Here is a 22,590-nt window from a genome sequence, read left to right on the forward strand (position 1 = left end):
CTACATCTGAAAAATGCAGAAATCAAAACTGCATTATGACTTCTGCCTGCCTATTAGGAAATACAAAGGGATTTACCTCCCAACATCCCTCAGTGGTACAGTTTGATAGTCAGAGGATGCAAATGCAAATTCACATTCTTAGGAGTAAAAGCTGGACTGTTATAACACTCAAGTTGTAACTGCCAGACTTCTGTTATTTAAAGGTACCATTGTTGCCTCAACACTTGCATCAGCCATCCTTTCCAACTGTGAAAAATTAAAAAGTCAACAGGCCCTAAACACTTTTACTGGTGCCCCACAGTCTGAGGCTTTGGAAGAACACCATGCCCACTCCACAAAGAAACAAAAGCAATGGGGAAAAAAAGAGAAAATTCCACCTCTGCAAAAACAACTGCACCGCAGCTTATACCAGACAGTTGACACACAGAATATTGTTACCTCATGACTAATTATAAAATGCTGGTTTTTAAAATGAAAATTTAGCTGAAAAGAGATCGCTGAAAGCGACTCAGAATCAACCTGCTTCAGCTGTGCCATTCCACAAGGTAAGTCCATTTGTTCTGAGGCTGCAAAGTACAAGAAGACAACCCACAGCAGATTTGCAGAGCTAGTTAAACACTCAATGAACTCGTGCCAGTGGAGTCCTGCTGAAATACTACAGTACATATTCACAAGTCAAAAGAGAAGTGGTAAGACTGAAGAACACATACGTGCTATTTCCCACTGCTACATCAACAACAGACCAAAAGTGCTGCCTCTGCTCTTCCTACAGTGACAAAAGGAAAAAACCCCACAAAAATCCCAGACCAAGTACTTGTGCACCTTTAGTGAGCAAAGTCATGGCCAATGATCATGAGTATGTTTCTTTTAGTTTCTCACAACATCTCCTTAGTTAAAGTCTGTAGCACAAAACCAATTTTCTTAACACAGGAGTACAGCAGATGACATCACAGAACACTTCCTTAAGTCAAAGATTCCCTTAACTTAAAACACAGTCAGTAGCCTTATAAATACATTAACTTTTTCAATACGACTTTAAACATTGGTTTAAAGTAATCTAATTAAGCATGTCCACACCACTAATCAACTTCTGCATGTTCCTGAACACTTTGGAGAGTAAACAGTAATTACAGAATCATAGAAATGGTCCAAGATCACTCCTTTAATTGCTGCTCAGAACAATCCAGAAATACACCACTTAAATTTAATTTCAGCTGGATATATTTGAGGCAACTCATTTCCAGTTTAGCCATAAGAAACAAAAAGAAAACAAAAGCAAAACAAATATGGACGAATGCACAAGCATCAACATATAGAGCCTAATACAAATCTAATCAAAGGAACATAGGAACTGAAAAATACGAGCAGTAAGGTAATGTAACATTATGTAAACTTAAAGAAAATAGCAATTCATGCATTCATATAATAAAAGATATGAGTATAGTAACAACTCCTTTTTCTATGCCTTTTTTCTTAAAATCCACTGTGTTTGTTCATGATTCAGTCACATCAACACATCTCAAGAGAATCCCACGCTGCTTTACAGCTGAAGATAAGCAAAGGTAGCTACCACAAACAGAACCACTTAGTCTTAAAATCTGCAAACATTATAGCAGACAAAGCATGGTTTTTCCCATCTCAAACTTAAGCATTTGGAATTCCAAGCTTATGAGGTACTATCTTCCTTTAAAATATACTCCTGTTTTCTGACATGTAGAAGACCAGAGTGACTTGTGTGAATCCACACAAGTCATCCTCAAACATATACACTAGTTTTTCATCAGCTGCACAGAAAAAATGGCTAACTGAAATACTGAAGACAAGTGCTTACCTTCAATCCTTTTCAAGGCCGACAGACAGGTATCCCGGCTGGGAAACTCAAACGGGTTATTGCAGGTCCGAATGGTGTCACACTCGCACTTCCCGTTGATTATGTTACAACCTGTTATAAGGTTTTCATTGCAAGGTTCAAATCCAAGAAGCTGATCATCATCCCAGTTTTCATCTAAAATAAACAAACAAACAATTTTACTATTGGATTCCAGCTGCAGTACGTAAGTTTCAGTTGCTTTGGAGTTGGGTGCAATACACCTCAAGTTCAACACAGTGCTAAACAGAAGATAACAGATTTAAAAAATAACATTAATCTAAACAGATTGCCAGATACCATGTCTCACAGCTGTTCTACTGCTAAAGCAACTGGCATTGTTTACTTCCATCTGTATGAAAAACTATGTCATCTCAGGAAAATGCATAGCTGTAGTACAAATGAGTGCTATTCTAACAGAAATAACTTTTGCAGACAGTTGAAGTTATATTTATAATGGAAGTGAGAACATTGTACAAAATCTGCAGCTGTTACAGAAGTCAAAATTGAGTCAGAAAGACAGCATTTTAAAAGATGATTAAAAATGCATCACATAGAATTCACTCCACGGAGATAACATTTTATTACAGAAAAGCTGCAAGGTGCCAGACCTCTGATTCCATTATATGACCAAAAATGAGTTTTCCAGCAGTCCCAAAAGACTAAGAAGTATCAGGAAATTGAAAGGGAAATAGACTGGTGGAGTTCAGCCCTTCCATCTTTGAGGGAGGTCCAACAAGAGTCAGAGGACTCCTATGTCTCCCACTGCAATAGAAGGGCACCTGGTGCATGAAGGGGAGAGGAAATGGGTCCCTGCTCAGGGCGGTAATAATAAAAATTCCTCCTGACCCCCATCCCCTAGCCAGGTGCCACTTCAGAATAGGTATGAGGCCCTGGATCTGGGGAGTCAGCCAGATGATTTAGATGACTTAGAAGAAAATTATCTGCCCAGTGAGCCTCTTCATTATGTTTCATCTGTCAGAGATATCACCACCTCTGACATCAAAAAGAAAAGAAGGGTAGTAGACTCCCTTCTGAGAGGAACAGAGGGCCCCATATGTCAAAGGGATCCATCCCACAGGGAGGTGTGCTGCCTCCCTGGGACCCGGGTATGGGATATCACTGAGAGGCTCCCCAGACTGATCCAGCCCCTGATTATTACCCACTGCTGATACTCCAAGCTGGCAGTGATGAGATTGAAAAGAGGCATGTCAGGGAATGCTCACTGGATGGCTACAAGCTCTTCAGAAGAGACAGGAAAGGGAGAAGAGCTGGAGGGGTGGCCCTTTGTATTAGGGAGGCTTTTGATGCCATAGGTATTGAAATGAATGACAATGAAGTTGAATGCCTGTGGGTAAGAATTAAGGGAAAGGCTAACAAGCCTGACATCCTACTGGGAGTCTGCTATTGTCCACCCAACCAGGGAGAAGAGGTAGACAATTTATTCTATAAGCAGCTAGATAATGTTTCAGGATCACCAGCCTTTGTTCTTGTAGTCGACTGCAACCTACCAGATATCTGCTGGGAACTTAATATAGCCAAAAAAAAGGCAGTCCAGGAAATCTTTAGAGTGCATGGAGGACAATTTTTTGACGCAGCTGGTGGTGAGCCCATCAGGGGAAGGACTGTGTTTGATCTGTTGTTTGCAAATAGAGATGGGCTGGTGGGAGATGTGGTGGTTGGAGGTCGCTTGGGGCACAGTGATCATGAAATTGTAGAGTTCTCAATATTTGGTGAAATCAGGAGGAATATCAATAAGACTTTTGCATTGGACTTCCAGAGAGCAGACTTTGGCCTATTTAGGAGACTTATTCAGAAAGTTCCTTGGGAAGCAGCCCTTAAAAACAAAGGAGTTCAGGAAAGGTGGGAGTGCTTCAAAACAGAGATCTTGAGGGCACAGGAACAGACTGTCCTGTGTGGCAAAAAGGCAAGTCGATGAGGCAAACGTCCAGCCTGGATGGGCAAGGAGGTTTTGGAGAAACTTAGGAATAAAAAGAGGATGTACCATCTTTGGAAGGAGGGTCAGGTCTCTCAAGAAGTATTTAAGGGAGTTTCTAGAGCATGTAGGAAAAAAATTAGGGAGGCCAAAGATCTGTTTGAACTATAAATGGCAACTTCTGTTAAAGATAAGAAATGTTTTTGCAAATATATTAATGGTAAAAGGAAGGGTAAGTCCAGCCTTTGTTCCTTACTGGATGAGGAAGGGAAATTAGTAACTGCAGATGAGGAGAAGGCAGAAGTGCTTAGCACCTTTTTTGCCTCAGTCTTTAGTGGGAAGATGGCTTTTCCTCAGGACAACTGTCCTCCTGGGATGGTAGATGGTGTCAGGGAGCAGAATGGCCCCCCTGTTTTCCAGGAGGAAGCAGTCAGAGACCTGCTGAGCAGCTTAGATGTTCATAAATCTATGGCACCAGATGGGATCCACCCCAGGGTGATGAGGGAGCTGGTAGATGAGCTTGTGAAGCCTCTCTCCATCATTTACCAGCAGTTCTGGGACACTGACAAGGTTCTAGATGACTGGAGGCTGGCCAGTGTGACACCCATTCACAAAAAGGGTGGGAAGGAGGATCCTGGTAACTACAGGCCAGTTAGCCTGACCTCAGTAGCTGGTAAGGTAATAGAACAGTTTATACTGAATGCCATCACACAGCACTTACAGGATGGCCAGGGTATCAGACCCAGCCAGCAGGGGTTTGGGAGGGGTGGCTCGTGTTTGACCAACCTGATCTCCTTTCATGACCAGCTGACCCACCTGGGGGATGCAGGAAAGGCTGTGGATGTTGTGTATCTGGACTTCAGCAAGGCCTTAGACACCCTCCCACAGCACACTCCTGGAAAAGCTGCAGCCCATGGCTGGGACAGGAGCACTCTGTGCTGGGTTAGGAACTGGCTGGATGGCCGGGCCCAGAGAGTGGTGAATGGTGCTGCATCCAGCTGGGGATCAGCACCAGTGGTGTCCCCCAGGGGTCTGTGCTGGGGCCAGTCCTATTCAATATTTTTATTGATGACATGGATGAGGGCATTGAGTCTTTCATCAGTAAATTTGCAGATGACACTAATTCTGGGAGCATGTGTTGATTTAGGAGGGCTCTGCAGAGAGACCTAGGCTGGTTGGACGGATGGGCACAGTCCAGTGGGATGAAGTTTAACAAGTCCAAGTGCTGAGTCCTGCATTTTGGCCACAGTAACCCCCTGCAGTGTTACAGGCTGGGAATGGTGTGGCTGGACAGTGCCCAGGCAGAAAGGGTTGGACTTGATGATCTTGAAGGTCTCTTCCAACCTAGTCATTCTGTGACTTATCAGACATACTCTTGGAGAACTGATCAAGCACATTGCACCCCTTGCTGCCAAGGGTCTAGGGACAGAGGGGCCAGGACAAGTCTCTCTCCTTAAATAACTCTGTTCCTTTTGAATCAGTCCTGACAAATGTGTGTAACTGGTGCTCCCACTCTAACAACTGCCCATCTTCCTTTGAGAAGGCCACATGCAACAAGATCTTGTTTTCCTCCAGAAAGAAATGCAAATCCAGTCAATCCAGAATTCCAAAAGCTTATCAGTCCAACAACAGTTTGGTTTCCTTAGGTCAAGTGCATACAGCAACATCCCACCAACTCAAAAGATTAATCAAGATAGAAAGAAAGAACAGCCTGGATTTGAACAGACCTTCAAGAACATCCAGTTCCAACCCCCTGCCATGGACAGGGACACCTTCCACTAGATCAAGCTGCTCAAAGCCCCATCCAGTCTGGCCTTGAACACTTCCACATGGCATCAACAGCTTCTCTGGGCAACATATTCCAGTGCCTCACCACCCCCACAGTAAAGAATTTCTTCCTAAAATCAAATATAAGCCTATGTTCTTTCAGTTTTAAAGCATTCCCCCTTGTCCTATCACATGCTTTTTAAACCAAGATTGAAGAAACTAAACCAGGCATTAGGTAGTCTTAGATACAGTACACCAGATGTTTTATAGACAGACAAGCCTGGAAAATTAAGTGCTACAAAATAGTTGCACAGAGTCCACTAATTTCTACTAATGACAAAAGAAAAAAATAGATATTTTGTAATCTTTATATCCTTGCATTCATGAGCAGCACTCACATTGCACATTTTAAGTAGTTCACTCCAATTTTATTTATTATCAACAAGTAAGTTTCCTATATGGATCCTGCAAAGAAACACTTCAAAAAAGTTCAAAAAATATCTTCCAGTAATGCAGAGTGGGTTTCTTCATGTTTGGGTTATCAGAGGCTGTCATCCAGTATGAGGGGCCACAGCCAATACAAAACTGTCATTTAGTAGTAGTGTGATGTTCAACAGAAGCCTAAAAACTAATAGCAAATAACAGTATATATACACGTATATGCTGAGGTCAGCAAGTAAATTCTTTCCACTCATGGAAACACTCAGAATATCCACTAACCTGAAGTTTTTCCTGTGGGTTTTTTTTTTTTGGGGTGGGGGGGAAATCTAGAAAGAGCTGTTTACCAATTCAGTACTGTACATGATCTACAGGAAGAGTCACAGCAGATTCTTACAGGTATATTTCTCCCTGTACAAGAAACTCCTTGTCTTCTATTATGAGCTGGCAAAGTACCCTGCTGACAAAAAAGCACTGATAAACAACAAAGTCCATTTTAGATGTGAAGCTGGGAACTTCCATGGGAACCTCATGGCTCTTCTCCATAAAAATAGCAAAGGAAGAGTAGTCATTAACCCCAGGAAGTAATTTTTTTTCTTAGCTTAACCTATCATCCAATGCAGCAACTGTATCAATGAAAGCCTAAGGAAACACAGAAGTTCCTGAAGAGGAACTATTAAAATTCTTTCAAAAGAAGATGCCTCTCCAGTAATGCTTGGGAAACTCTCATTGTGATGAGGTTGTGCATACAGAGGAGAAAAAAAAAAAAAAAAAAAAAAAAAAAAAAAAAAAAAAAAAGCCCTGAGAATTTGGAGAACAATAATACATCCTGTTTTTGAGAAGCCGGAATACAGCCTGGACAATTTGTATTTTAGAAGTCACAGCAGTGATCCATGCAATGACATGAACAAAAGCTACACCTCTATGGTCCAAGGCTCTCTGTTTGAGACTGTGTAACAGCAAGGACCACAGCTTGGCCCAGATCAGCCTGGCAGCCCAAAAGAGCCTGTGCTGTGCCTGTTTTGGCAGGAGCACCCCTGTGCTCCTGGGTGCAGGGAGGAGCCCAGAGGCAGCGTGTGCACCCTCAGCCCGGCGCCTCCCACGCCTCTGCAGCGCAGGCTGGGACGACACACAGACAGAAACGCTCTGCTGCTTTCCTAGCAAACCATTCTGGAGCACTCGTGCTGCTCTGCCTCGTGGTATTTCAGCGCTAGATCTTCTCAGGGCAGACAGATCAGCAGGATTTTGTCACATGAGAGCTGCCCACCCCATGTAAGGTGGGACCATGGCAAGCAGAGTCGTGCCTTCCCCGTGGCAGAACACCTCGATGCAGGTGCACAGCGCAGTGTGGCACTACACACACTGATTGCCAGGACAGGTTAGTGGTTGGTGCCACATCTGCCAGCTCACATAAGTTTCCAGAAAAGGAGTACACAGGAAACACGTGGCCCAACACTAGTCTTCACTGTCACACACCTCAAAAATTAGCTCAGTAGCCATTAAAGTCTTAATAAGAAGAGAAATCCCTCAGTAATACTTGTTCAGACTGTACTTCTAACATGTTGAATCTTCAAACAAGTTATTTTTCATTACTCAGTGTGAATAGAAGAAAGTCACATTCAGACAGGAAGAATTCAAATCCAGTTTTAGCCTGCACATCTTCTACCAGCCTGCTTTTCACACAAGTTTATTTAGAAACAAGATTTCCATCAATGAAGTAGCAAACATGTAGCAAGAGCTTATTCTGTTCAGTAATTCAGTGCCAAGTCTACCGTGATTTTTCATGCAGACTGCAAACTCCTTTTCCTAGCTGATTTAGTCCACATCAAAGTGTTCATATGAGCTAAAGGGATGAATCCAGCATATCCCATCAATTCCAAGCTCTGGATGCTGGATGCAAAGGCACCTAATCCTGTCGTTGATGCAGATAAACAGTGGTCCAGTACAGTACACTCATACCTTTAGCAGTCAGCAATATTTCAACTGACAATGGAATGAGATCTTGTACAAAACTTATAACCTTGCCTTCATTACTCACAAAGACCATCATGTTCTGGGGACTATTCCAAAAATAAACTTGTACACACCAGTGATTTGGGACCTAGGACAGTTCACAAACTATTCCAGGCTGCATACATTTGCCTGCATGCTCTGCTTGACCTCTACGGCTTCCTTTCCAGAAGACTGTCTTTTTATGCCTACCTCTCAAGACTGGATAATGTGGAAAAAGAAACTGAAATGTAATAATTTCTGAAAGCTTTATTTCTCTGCAAGCAGGGCCAACAACCCCCAAATCTAAGAATCTATGCCTCAAGCACATTCTATCCCCTAGCTACTTCTAGGACACCTAAAAATACAAAAATCAGAGTTTTTAGAAGCAATGCAGCTGAAAAGAAGCCCAAGTAAACTACTAATTTTCATCCAAACTGATCTTTGTTTAGCTGTGATTTTCACCACCTCATTGTGCTGCCACTATCAGGTAAGGGCAAAAAATCAAAGGGCTGCACTTTTTAACTATCCTGAGTTGTCACTGGAGTCTTGTTATACAGTCACTCAAGTACCTTTTGCACACAAGCCTCAGAGAGTTCAAATGCTCCCAGCAGGCTCATAACTACAGCTTCAAAGTCATTTCTCTTTCAAATAATTTCTATCTACATGCAGTTTCCCAGTCTTTCCAGCTCATTCAAGCAAGTTCCAGATAATAAAGTTTCAGATATTAAAGTAGTTCTGCATTTACTCAGATCAAAGTTAAGTCAGACATAATACCTTTTTAATTCTTCTAACTGTGCTTTCATACCAAAAGGAAGCCACAGGAAGGGAGAATTCACATTAATTCCAAACTTTTTTACTTTTCTATTATTCATATAATCACTTGCTTTCTGCAAAGCAGATGTTTCAGCACGCTAAAAATTCACATACTGCTCTGAGTTGCTGAATTCTCAAGCCCTGTCATAGCATGCATCTAAAGTAGGGAAGAGGATTAAGGCATTAACAAGTTGAACAAGAGGTCCTTAAACAGGTCTAGTCTGGGAAATAGCCTGAGAAATGTCTCTGGTAAGTAGCATTCCATCACTTCTTCCATACTAAATCCTACATACCAGCACTCACAACACAGCACTATGCAAGGTACAATGGTCATGACTGAAGCATTCACCTTCTTTGCCTGAAGGGCTGCCTGTTTTTAGAAAAGCATGCTACTGAGAAACTAACTTTAAGCCTTACTTTCAAGGCACACACTACCTCATTATATTTACATTTATTATTTATTATTCCCACTGGCAAAGGATCCTCTCAAAACAGGTGCAAACTAAAAGTACAGGGAAAGACCTTTTTAGACACTGCTTCTCCATTGCTTAAATTTTTGCTTTCCCTTCCTTCAAGCTCTCAATTCCTTCTGCCTGCCACAGAAACTTCTCTTTCGTGCCCAAACTCTTCGCCTTCCTTCTGGACATTTAATAATCATAAGCTATTGTTTGGAGAATGCTATACTGCTCACCTTCACAGCTGAGGTAATACATCACCTCAAAACAGCAAGAAACACACTGAAATGATCACTAAAGTATCACTGCTGAAAATGAATACACAAGCATTTTGCCCACAATAATCTTATGTTTACCATCCCACCCTTTGAACTGTAGTTTAACTGGGGTGGATTGAGTCAACTCCCATAATTTACATTTAACTGCAGCATGTTACTCTGCTAATTCCCCCTTTTTTTTTTTTTTTTTTTTTTTTTTTAAAGCATCCCAAATAGCTCTTAGGATGCTGAAACGAGCAAAGACACCATAAAATATATAGATGACCAGAAAGTGAAGCTGTCCAAGTCACATCTTACAGACTCTTGCATCCTTTTAAATCTGCATTTGAAGACAAGGGAGAAGCAATCCTTATTGAGACTGGCACTGCCCTCTGGGAACTGGGAGGCAGAGGGGGAACCTTTCAGAAACTCCTCCACAAAACTAGACCCAAGGTCTGAGCCCCACCAGTACACACAACGGCATTTTCAGATCAGTGGGATTCATTAAGATGGTATGAGACTCTGAAAGGATTCTAACTTGCTAAAATAAAAAAAGGAAATGCTTCTTGCCAGTAGACTCTCGCTTCTCTTTGAACAGGAAAAAAAGAATGATGGAAAGGAAATCCATGTTTTGGAGGAGCTGAACAATAGAAATGACTAATTACCACTAAAGAATGTTTGAAACCCAGCCCCAGACCTTGAAAAGCAGCAGAAGGAAAGGCTAGCCTTGAAGTGAGCTTGAGCTCATACACTGGCTTCAATCCTTTCCTCTCTTGCAACTTGTTCCTCCGCTGAAGTCATGAATCAAGGACTAGAGCCGGCAGAAACTTTTATGGTGAGAAACACAGCTGAGAGTTTTGTGAGAAAGCATTTTTTTTTCCACATTTCAGAATGATCCATTTTCCAAGATCAAATGTGGAATGTACAGCAGTACAAAAAGGTTTTGCAGCTTCCTGAGAAAATTCCTAGTCAAAACTAGAAAGCAGAACTGTACCAAAACATTTAGATAACTCAGGAACACATGTGTAATGCTTGTCTCCAACCTGACTGCCTGCTTTATCTTAGCATGTATCTCAGGTGATCCAATCCCCAAGGTAGTGAGAAAGATTTTCACTGCAGCAGCTCTTCATGTGCCTGAAGACAGTTATTTCATACTAAGGAATGCAGAAAGTATTTAAACAAACCAGCTTTCCAGTGAATTATCAGAAACTCTACAGAAGTCTTGAGGAAGGCAAGGAGATGAATGGAAATGTTCAGTGAAGCATGTGACATGGATGACTGCTGCAAATTTTGAAGTTTTATTTTCCCCACACTGTCTGGAATATTTTACTTCTCCAGGTAGCCCCCCACCCCCCACCTTTTTTTGGGGAGGGTGAATGGAGGGAGGGATGAATAGGGAGGAGTGTATTTTATCTTTTGGGGTTTTTTTGACTTTCACTCTTAGGGTTCCCCACAGCAAAAGTAAATGGTACTTCCAAAAACCTTCTTCCCCCAAGATGGTCTGAAACAATAAACTATGAGTTTTGAAGTCTGACTCCTACGCATTTACACACCTGAAAAAAGACTTACAAGCTAATTATTTTAATGTGATGACCAGAAACATGTCTTATTTGTAAATAGCTGACTGAAACTACTGCACTGTGTCCCAGGATTTAACAGGTCAGAAAAAGCCTCTGCCAGTACTCCCCTGATTAGAACAAGCACGGACAGTGGTGTTTCAGCTGTCATAGCAAATTTTTCCTCTAGCTCTAGAAAACTCTTTGCAAAAATAATTGCTAAAGTCTCAGAAAAGGGCCAAAGCTTCATAACCATTTTCAAAAGCAGTCCAAAATTTCAATTTTTTTTTTTCCAGGCTGCCCTCTGCACCCACACACTGCAGAAGCCTGCATGTACAGCAGCACGCATCAGCTTCACTGCAAACAAGGAGTTGGCTGGCAGCTTGCTGAAGCTGCTAGGCAGAGGCAAAGCTGACAGCAGTAGGAAAAGTTTTGTCAAAGACAAATTCTGGAACAGGGCCATCAGCAAAGCAACCTATACCAAGAGCAGTCCACACTATTGTAAGAAATCTGATATCCTAAATATTTTGCCACTTCCCCCCAAGTCATTAATGCAGCACCACTGAACACCTTAATTACAACATATTTCAGAGGAATTGCACCCCATCTCTTAGTCACGGAAGAGTACAGGAAAAACTCAAGCCTGGATTTAGAATTACCCTCAAGGCTTCTTTTCTTTTCCTAAAACCTAACTTAGAGATAGACATCAAGTTTGGCATTTTTATTGTGAAAGCTGCACAGGTTACATCAGTGCATGTAACCCCAGCTTTTTATCAACAACCCATCAGTGAGGGGACAAAATACCTCCACACACATCCAGCCTTCCTGAAAAATTCTTGAGCAGAGTACAACACAGCTTGTAGCAAAACACTGAAATTTAATTCATTTCAAGGATAAATGACCAACAGAATGGGCTCTCTTGGATTTAGAAACATTGCACTTCCTAGATTTTTCACCAACAAATAAAACAAACAAACCCATCCAAACAAACCTAAACCAACAACTGAAGCCTAACAGTGGCTAAATAAGGCTTAAAGTTTAGGAAATGAGTAAGAACATGGGAATTGGTGCATGCCTATAAGCCAGTCAGTGCTTTTCCTCCTGCCCACAACCCTGTTCCCGATTTTGTTTTCTTATTCAGTCTTAATAATGACTCGCATAATCATGACCCACAAGGTGGTGTTAACATGATTTGCAGATCATCAAGCTAAGTGGGAATCTGCAAATTCAAAAGCTTTCACCCAGTATACCCAGTGAAAGCTGCTGGGGACTGACTATTGCCTCTGGTAAAGGTGTGACCTGCTTCCATTCTTCTCAAAACATTAGGAAGGGCTTAAGTCCCCAAAACAAGGCCAAACTAGTCTGTTTAGACAAGAGTTCCCCCAGGGACTATTTTTAATCCGTATGCTTACATGGAATTTATTCTAGATGGTCTCTATGCAAAGTTATCTTCCAACCTTAGTTTACGTTGGTATTGGAAAGTTTCTCCATGTTGGTAAGTTTCTCCACATACATAAGCTTTCTGTGTCAGTATCAGTCATTTTCCAAATTCCAGTACTGTCAGACACAACCAGTGTCACTCAAAGTTTCAGGCAAAACTCTGAGTTCATGATTTCCAAGTTTACATTCCCTGTGGATTAAATGCATTCTCAAATGAAAAGCAGTTTATAAGTCACAAGAGATACTTAATAGGTCACCTCTACAAAGTATTTAATCCATTAAAACAGAGAAACATTTGGTTCTGTCTGCAAGATCCTATAAACTTACTGAGATGAAGAACCCTTAAAGGGGGGCCACAATGTAAGGAGAGGAAGAGAACAGCATTTTTGAACCATATTAATGGGTTAATTATTGCATAATATGCTTGTCAGTTAAATGACATTTTGGTTGACTAAGTACCAGGCAAGAAGTTAAATGATGCAAGAATCCTTGAATTAGCTAGAAGGTGCTTAAACCGGCAAAGATGCCTACAGGCAAGTTTGAAGGTAGTTTAAAAAAATTTAAAAACCAAAAAATCTTTATTAGCACTATGATTTTGGGGAACCTGGTGAAATTATCACTTTCTGTGTAGCAAAATTCACATAAGCGGAGGATACTTTCACAAAGTTTTAAAAACTAAAAATAAATAAAAAGAGAATATTCCTCTTATAAAAGTTAAAAAACTTAGTAATCCAGCCTATCTACAGTGAGATTTCTAGTTTTAAACTAACTGTGCTGATCCACAACAGCAAAATCCTACTAGTTTCTGCATCATATCTGTTAGACTTTTCCATTTAATTTTTGCTGAAATACTGGAACCAAGTCATTTCTAAAATTGAAACACGATGCCCAGAAACAGAGAGGAAACCATTTCCAAGTCAAATAAGCACCTGATCCAATTCAAATTCCATGCCACACTCAGAGTTACATGTTCTTACTGATGTTGAGATTTCAGCATTGATGGAATACAGAGTAGAAATAGCTTATAAATTATCCAGTCTGTGTGAAAGAAGTCAGCATTCTCCTACTAAGTGTTTTTGGGGGCAGCAGGGAGGAGGAATAGGGGAGGGGGACTGTTAAATTTGATCAAGACTAGCATATCAGAAGCTGAATATTCACCAAAGAACTACTTCTCATTTCAGTTTCACAATTTAAGTAATTTTTCTGATAGTTTTCTTTTTTGACAACACAAATATTTTTTCTGTTTGTCTCCCTGATAGTCTGGATTGCTGACAGCCCTTGAATAAAGTACTTTGACTGTCTTCACATCAACAGCCATTGGTACACCACTTAATATTGGTAAGTCCCCAATTAGATCATCAGTTCTAACACTTGATGTTACTGAAAGAAGTTCTCCACACACATGGACATCAGAACCACTTGGACATTTCCCCAGCCATTCACTGCATAACAAAGAAAAAAAACCCAACCAAACAAAAAGTTAAGAAATCTGGGCAGCACTGTTCCAGTCCAAACAGATGTAAACAACTGGGTTACCCACATGCAACTTCCAGATAACTTGAACTTCAGTAACTTGTACTGAAATCAAAATACTGCCTGATCTTTAGGGGTCTGGACTGCATCACAGGCAAGAAGCCAAGGATATAGTATAGCAGTCTGTCTGGAGACAGAGCACCAAGTTGAGGGCTTTGTGTCCATTGACCCATTAGAGTGCACAGGACTGAAAACAAGGTTCTCCAAAGGGTCCTAGCTACCAGTCACTTATGGTAAAAATAGTATCAAGTCTGCAAGCAAGTTCTTCTCACTTCACAAAGCAGGAAAGAACTGCATTAGCACACACGTAAACCAATGCCCAAACAAAAAAAACCCCAGAAGCTCAGCTTTCCTCTTCCAAATTTTGAAAAAAAGCTAGGCTTTCAAGGTTTAAATTCTTCTCATCAGCTCCAGTTTCACTAAGCTTCAGTTACATGCCATACACTGTGCCCTTATATATTTCTCAGGGAGAAAAACTAGGCAGACTTGTAGGTGGGGAGAGGACAATGGACACATCCAAAAAGATGCAGTTCAGTAAATGAGACTAGGAGTAGCCACAGTAAGGAAAGCTTCTGCCATCATCCTAGGAGATTAACACACATACTTCCCAATGCTTGCCTAAAATCTGCTACAGCAACCTTCTCCTGGTCCCAAGGAAGCTTCAGTTCAGAAGTTATGCACTAGGCAGACAAGCCTCAAGTACTCAAGGCAAGCCTTAAATTACCTACGGTAAGCAAAAAGAATACAGCAATTACTGTACCCTCCCCACCAAAAAAAAGAGACCCATCTTACAATTAAAGCAAAAAACACCCAAACCCCACTAAAACCAAACCAATAAACCAAAACCAAACAAAGTAATAGGCATTAACAGTAAGCTAGTGGCACAGTGATACCTTCTTGCCATGTCTACCTAGAGGCTAATTCATATGGAAGAATATTCTAAAGAGAAACTAAGAACACCTTCAGACTAGCAGTTTCGTTAACTACGCATTTCAAATATATCACAAAAAGATATGTTTCTGTTACACAGTTAAAAATAACTTCCAGACATTTTCAGTGTTATATTATTTGCTACTGTCATAACTTTGAAGAGTTTAGCAAGCAATCTAGGCCTCCTCATCTAATAGCACCAGAAACTGGGGACACAGGGAAACAGACAAGAAAGAGTCATCTCAAGAAATGCCTTCACAGAGTAACCTAACTTCTTTGGCAGAGCTTTTTCAAGGCTCTCTGATCCTCTGGAAAGCTAGAGCCCTGCTCAGCTGCACTGCTGAAGAAAGCCAAAGCTAATGTGCTTCTAGAGAACTTCAGTCTAATTCAGTGATAGCTCTATGACTACCTGTAAAGGTAGAGAGTAAGGGCAGCTCCTGCTTTGCATTCAAAGTTTCTAACCTTCAGAATCTTTGGAAGGGGGTGTAGGTTCTCAACACCTCACAGAACCAACCCAGCAAACCCCTGTAAAGGATGTTGTAAAGTCAATAGAGGCTGGAGGTGTGCCAAATCTCTCAAGAGTGCCCTTTAGGAGGTGCAGCTACCAGCACGAGGACCTCAGAATTATTACTTTATTACTATTATTACTAAAAATACATCTGCATTCAGGAAAGGCATTTACTCACTTCAGGATAACAACACAAATGGAGCAATAGAACTGCTTAGAGATGTGAACAGTTAAGGCAGTGAGATAAATGAGAACTTCCTTCAGCTTTTAGAACGATAAAGGAAAAAAACCCCTCAGGATCAGCAATAGATTTCATTAATAAACAGTGCTTTAATAAAGAATAGTCTGTTTGTAATTTCAGAAAGAGAAGCTACCAGCAACAGTTGCCACAGAGACTTCTCTGTCAGGTGCTACGGAACTCATTTATGACAAGTGTGTTAAATGCTAAAAACAAGCTAGAAGACAAGTATTTCTACCTGTTGCTATTACAGCTCTCAAAGTCTTCTGCAGCCTAGCATGTGCTGATAGTCTGAAATAAGACAGGGATGAAGCTTCAAAAATGATACAAAAAAAACATGCTTATAACTGTAGCCAGTAGGGGTCATTTCAGTGTAAAAAATTGCAATGAAAGAAAAGGCTAGAGACGGGAAGGAGAGTAAAAACATGATTTTCTATTCACACAGATCTGTAAGACATTTACATTTCCTCCTCCCTGGACTGGGGAAGGAAAAGGTTTGCACTCCCAACGTGCAAGACAACAACAACAAAAAAGAAAAGCTCAGCCTTTATTCTGTTAATGGATAAAGGCATGGCTTAGTGCTACTCATATCAGGCATCATCAGCTTAGCCTGTTGCATGTGTGCCTGTAAACTGAGCAACTGTTTAGGTCATCACAATCAAGAAAACAGAGCTATTCAACCTCACATTACAGATCAGAGGCAGTACAATCAGTACCCTTTTATCCTTGCTGCCACCTCATGTGCAAAACATGCACCATGAAGAACATCACATTACCTCTGTTCCTTAGAACAAGGCAGTTTCCTGACAATTCACTAATAGGCATTCCAGGACTATTTATTAGGCTGACAGTTCAGCTCTGTTCCTTTTCATTTATGAAAATGAAAATTAAATAGATAAGTTAACTTTCCTATTTAATTTTCTTATTTTATCTCCCTTAGTTATAGTTAATAGATCGTTATCTCCCTCCCCTAGGACTATTCCTATAGGGACAGCTGGAACTAGTTTCTAACCACAACACTAATTGAAACACAATCTTGCCAACAAATGCTTCATACTATTTTCAACAGTAGATGGGACGTGTTATGAGTTGAACTACAGCAACGTACAGATTGCATCACTTCAAAGGAATGAAATACTCCTAAACTGCCAGAGATGTCCATACTGTGATACAGTAAGGGAATTGGAACATTAAAGCCTTTAATGACTGTAGGCTTTTAGTTCCTTTAACCATTGAGAAGAGGGAAGCTATTTTAACTCAGCTTTACCTCGAAAACACACACTCCTGCAAAACCAGGTAAGTTTTCCAAGTACCTTTGCTTGTACTTTTCTATTTACAAAAACTTTTCCAATACATATTAAAAATAAGAGGCGACAGTAATGTACATATTCAGAAACATAGTCTCAACCAAAATCTTCAAAATGCGTTTAGGGCCATTTTAAAATGGTTAACAATCCAGCTTTTAATCTGGAGCTCATCCTACCCAAGCATCAGCTCCCGAGGCTGACAGCATTGGTTGTAGCACAGGTGGGACACACTGCTCTGCTGTGGTTTGCAATTTATTTGTTATGGAGGCAAATGGAGTTTTAAACTAATAATGAGCGTCAGGACAAAGGTCAGCTGCCCACTAAAAGTGACCGGGTTTAGCTTTCTTAAAATAGTGTATCATTTTAAATGCAAGTTTTTTGGAACAGATGCTGCCTCACCAGCTCTCTGGACTTTCTACTGCCCTCTACCCGCCGAGAGGAGACCGCCTCCGACTCCTTTTCCAGAATTGTCGAAGCTCCCGCTCCGAATCGCATATACATTTATACATATCCCAAACTACTGCTTATTTGTAGTCTCTTTACAGCGCCATGTTTTCCCTCAACCTGGGGGAAAAGGCAATTGGAGGTACAAGAGAAAGAGAGACCAAAAAGTTGTCTCCGACCTTTCATTAATGTATAACATAAAAAAATAAATCTTAGGAACTCTGATAGATAAAAAACTGAAGGGGGGTTGAAGTCCTTTTGCATTTCATACCAATTCATCACTTCACAAGACGGCAGGAAGCTGAAGTGACTTTGAGAGGAGTTCTACCGTGGGTATTTCCCCCCATTGACGCTCCAGCAGGGAAAAAGACATCCCTTATCATTACATGCTGAGCAAGAGAGGCAGAGCGATATTAAGTGACAGGAACAGGAAAGAAAACTTTGTAACAGATGATCAGTCTTTGTTGTTTCTTTACACCGGAGGGAATCCGGAACAGGCATCATATGTGCAAGACTGACCTCCGCCGATCTCCATCTGCGAAACTCTTCCCGAGTCCTTTATCAAGGAATTTCAGCTGGGCATCAGCAGCTGATACAAGCTATTAGCAACCCAGTGACGCGCTACAGAGAACACGTAGAACCCTAAGGTTTAGGGTAAGAAAATTAAGGGCAAAACTTCTTAGCAGGAGTTTGCGGTGGTTTTAAGCAGGGAAGGTAAGAAGACACGCTCGCAGATGGGACAGGCGGGCTGGAAGGGAAGGGAAGGAGGGCGCACGTCTTAGGTGCGCCCTCCTCCCTTTCCCGCCGCCCATCGGGTACCCCCACCGCGGGGGATGGATGGATGGACGGATGGACGGGGTCATGGATGGAGGGATGGATGGTGTCCCGCCGCCTCTCACCTTCGCAGACGCCCACTTCGTACTCGGTGATGGAGTCCCCGTTGAGCGGCGGTCGGATGACACAGCGCAAGCCCCGGTCGCAAGCTCCGTGCAGCCCATAGACTCCCCCGCAGCTCTCGTTCCGCTGCCGAGCGCACATGAAACAGCAGCCGCAGATCCCCAGCACGATGCTGCCGGGGCAGCTCTTGGGCTCCTCGCATTTGGATTCGTCGCAGGGCAGGCAGACGAGAGCACGCGTCCCCGACTCGCCCAGCAGCAGGGCCAGCAGGAACAGCCACCCCGCGGCCGCCAGGTGCCAGCCGCCGTCTCCGCCCGGGCGCCTCCTCCCCGCCGAGACCGCTGCCAGGTACATCCCAGCCGCCGCAGCCCGGCCTGGGCCGGGGGGAGCCGCTCGGAAGCCCCCTCGCCGGGCGGCGGACCCGAGCGTGCCGCGGCTCCTTCCCGCCGCCCCCGCCTCCGGCCCCCCGAGGAAAGTTTCCTCTCTCTGCGGCGGCGGCTTCAGCCAAACTTCTCCTCCGGGCGGCGGCTCCGCCCGCTGCACCCTCCGGGAAGCGGCGATCCCCGGTCCGCCCGCTCCCGGCCCGCCGGCTCCCGGGTGCGCGGCGCCGAGCGTGCGAGCGGCTGCGAGCGGCGGCTGGCTGCGTCCCCCGCGCGTCCCGAGTCCCGACTCGCCCGCTGCCTCCCTCTCGCCCCGCTCCAAGTGCGCCCTCTGCCCTGCCCCCATTGGGCGCCGGCCGCCGCCGCACCGCCCCGGGAGCCCGGCCGCGCCGCGCTCATTGGGCACGGCCGCGCCGGCCCGCCCCCTTCCCGCCCGCGCCCCCCCAGCCCCAGATCCTGGGGCTGGAAGAGGCGCAGCGGAGGCGAGCAGCAGCCTGGGCCCCACGGCGACCGCCGCCTCCGCCTCCCCCTGCACCTCCCCTCCCCCTCCCGGGGCTCCGGGCGCGGAGCGGAGCGGGGCGGCGGCGCCAGATCGCGGGGACGGGCTGGCGGCGGCCCGGGGGACACCGGGGGCGGGGAGCGAGAGGGCCCCGCGGAGGGCGCAGCCCCAGCCGGGCGATGCTGCGGGGAGCCGTGAATGGGGCCTCGCCGTCCCCTGCCGTGGAGGCGAGAGCCTCCTCCTCTTCCTCCGCTCGCTCCCTCGAGGGGCGCGGGGATCCGGACGGGGAGCGGCTCCGCGCCCTCCCAGCGCCAGCGCCGCGGGCAGCAGAGCCGCTCGCCGCCCGCCCCGCCCCGCCCCGCTCCGTTCCCTTCCCGCAGCCGGGCTCCGGGCGCGCCCAGGTGCCCCGCGGGCGCGGGGGAGCCGCGGCGGAGCCGCTCCGCGGGGGCGGGACGGGCTGTCCCGCTCCGCCGGCGGCGCAGCGCTATCCCGGGCCGCCCCTCCGCCCGCTCATAAACAAGCGGCGCTGCCGCCGCTCGCCCGCCGCCCTCGGCACCGAAAGCCGACCCCGGGCCGCCCGGCGCTCCCCGCCGGCACACGGGCAGAAGGCGCCCGCGGCTGCCGGCCGGTGCTCCCTAGCGAGCGGCTGCCGTCGCTCCGGAGCCGGGCCGGCACCGCGGCCCTGCGGCCGCCCGGAGCGCCGGGGCTGCCGGGCCCAGGACGGCCCGAGCGCGGGCGGCGCTGCCCTCACGGCCGGCAGGCGGCAGCGCTCGGCGAGCCCGAGCTGCCCGGCCCGAGCTGCCCGGCCCGAGCCGGGGCGAGGCGCGGCGGGAGGGAGCCGACAGCGGCGGTGCTGCCCAAGGTCAGAGTGCTGCCTTGTCTGCGGGCGGAGACGGCAGCAAACAGGAGGGAGCTGGCGGCACAAGGCTGCCCCTCTGTGTAATCTCAGAGCGGGACCTGCCGCTGCCGTGTCCTGCCCTGCCCAGCTCAAGGTGCGAGGGCAGCTTTGGGAGCCGTGGATCCCGCGGTCAGGAGCGCCCTGGGGTAACTTACAGTATGAAGCCATTGGCTCCGCAAGTGGATTTTGTCAGCTGCAGGGTGCTGAGCCTGGGAATACTTGGGTTGTGTGTACGGGTGCCAGCAGCTTGGGAAGGAGGTCTGGAACCTTAATAAAGATTATTACAGAGAGGCCAAGGTATGGTTTCTACAGTTTCTCTAGTCCCACACACATGTCCACTTTGGCACAACCAGTTCTCGTCTCAACCGAGGAGTTGCTATGGAAGAGCAAAGCTCCAAACTGGCTATGCAAAATTGCCATCAGGAAGAGACGACACTATAGTGTAAAGCTTTGTCAGCGCTAGCATACCTTTTAGGTGAGTTTTAAAGCATTGTCATTCACTGTTGCTGCCTCCAGCCCAAATACCTACTGCAGCAAAGATTCCCTATTGCTAGAACAGGCCCATTGGTAATGGAAACAGTGCAACCATGTAACATGATGCTGAAAAATAAAGCATTTCCATATTTGTCTAAAAAAAGCGTTTTCCACGTCTGTCTATTTCAAAAAATAATAATGGTTTTATTGTAGCAGAATAGCGTTTTAGTGTGATCCATTCAGAATTTAAACTAAATTGTAGCAGATATTTTTCAAGAGCTACAATGTTTTCATTAGTCTCAATAGTTCGCAGGACATTGGTCTGTTTCTCAGTGAAACGCCATTACGGCAATAAAACACTTGATACAGTATACATTACATGGATTAGGGCCGTTCAGCTGACATATCTCAACAACGAATGGACAAACAGCGATTTACTGGGCAATAGAATGTGAAGCAATACTGTGATAGATTTTTTAACAGATTTAGAGAGTAAATGACAGGCTGGTCTTGCTAACTGCACTGTGTTTTGGTATAAACAAACCCAGTGTATACATTTGCCAACAACCAAAAACATTGGATGTTCCTGAATTCCGGAAATCTGTAGGTCAGGAAACCACACTGAAGGTCATATTAGACAAGGCCTCAAACTCTGTTATGCAAATGAAAAATGCTCTCTGGTGAAGCAACACACCAAGTAAGAAGTTTTGTGCCGTTTCCTCAAAAATGCAAATTCTTCCTCCCCTTATCCTCAGCCCTCTCAGTTTGTCAGTTTGCTGAAGCACCTGCAGGGGTCAGAGTACTTTTGATTCACCAGAAATTTCCACCAAAAAACCCGCTGTGATTTGGATGAGAGCAGTTTGTAAAAACCTACTGTTTCCTACAACGTGGAAACACTGCCTTTTGGTCATTATTTCACTGACGAGGTGCATGAAGGGGTTTTGCCTTCCATGTACAGCATTGCTGAGATTGCTTTTTGAATGAGGCATACAGTTCCTGCTACTGTATTTTTAAAACACTGTTCACAAACCTGGGATTGTGCAGAAAGGAATCACAACAATGATTTTAGTGCTGGGGAGGGTGCTGCACCATACAATACGTGATCAGAGGCTTGAATTTAATAGGCTTAGTTTATCAAAAGATGAAAAGTGAACTGATTACAATGTATTAATCCCCTCATGTGAAAAAATGAACTGGTCTATGAAAAATACGTAGGTATTTTTCCAGGACTTATGTACATAGCCAGCATGGAAATCCCAGACATGTTGGATTGCATGCTCAGGCAGTTCAATATTTCCCAGACATGCCAGACCTACCCGTCATGTACTGTACTGATGTACAGTATATTCAACACACAAAGAATTCACTGGACCTACTGTGCCTGTTTGCTTGTGTGGGAATGAACAAAGAAGCTCTAGAAGCAGTACAAAAACAGATGAAGAGGAAAGCTATGGACAGCTTAGATAAGAATGTTGTAGGGCCCTGAGAAAAAGAGAGCAAACTTTTGAGCTGACTGCCAAGTGAGAGAGGCTTCTGTTGTGAACAGGATTAGTATCCTGATTCATACACTGTTTATCCTGTGATGGCTGCATGTAAGAGAGGAAAATACAGACATATGTATGGAACAAGGACCAAAATTTAGGCTTCTTGTCTCCTTGAGTCTTGCCCTTTAGGTATATGTCACAAATTGTTCATGCTTATGCTTGTGTTTCCCTCTTCTGGCCCCAGGAATCAAAATACTTCATTGCACAGTGGCACACATTCAAGAAGAAAGGTAGAGAATTCTCTTGCCCCAAGCCTGAGAGGAGTCCATAGGGAAAATGAGATCTCCTTGGAAATCAGCAAATCTGATACCTGAAAGTGAATATCCCTGCTTTCCCCAGCAAGAAGCAGTGGATCAATCTGTAAAGATGGATCCTTCCTGGGAAATTAATTTACCCCTGCTCCTACTGCTTCTTGAT

General features: G+C 44.5%; 1 protein-coding gene across 1 annotated transcript in view; it reads right to left on the minus strand.

Annotated features, from left to right (window-relative positions):
* The window catches only part of CRIM1 (cysteine rich transmembrane BMP regulator 1), a 172,087-nt gene extending 153,265 nt beyond the window's left edge, over positions 1 to 18,822 (minus strand). The window contains exons 1-2 of the mRNA XM_056487607.1: positions 18,381 to 18,822; positions 1,832 to 2,005 (exon numbers count right to left, since the gene is read on the minus strand). Of these exons, the coding sequence (XP_056343582.1) occupies positions 1,832 to 2,005; positions 18,381 to 18,732 (526 nt within the window). The 5' untranslated portion in view covers positions 18,733 to 18,822. The remainder of the gene's footprint in view (positions 1 to 1,831; positions 2,006 to 18,380) is intronic.
* Between the last annotated feature and the right edge of the window lie 3,768 nt (positions 18,823 to 22,590).

Source organism: Oenanthe melanoleuca, chromosome 3 (assembly GCF_029582105.1).
Source record: "Oenanthe melanoleuca isolate GR-GAL-2019-014 chromosome 3, OMel1.0, whole genome shotgun sequence".
NCBI lineage: Eukaryota > Metazoa > Chordata > Aves > Passeriformes > Muscicapidae > Oenanthe > Oenanthe melanoleuca.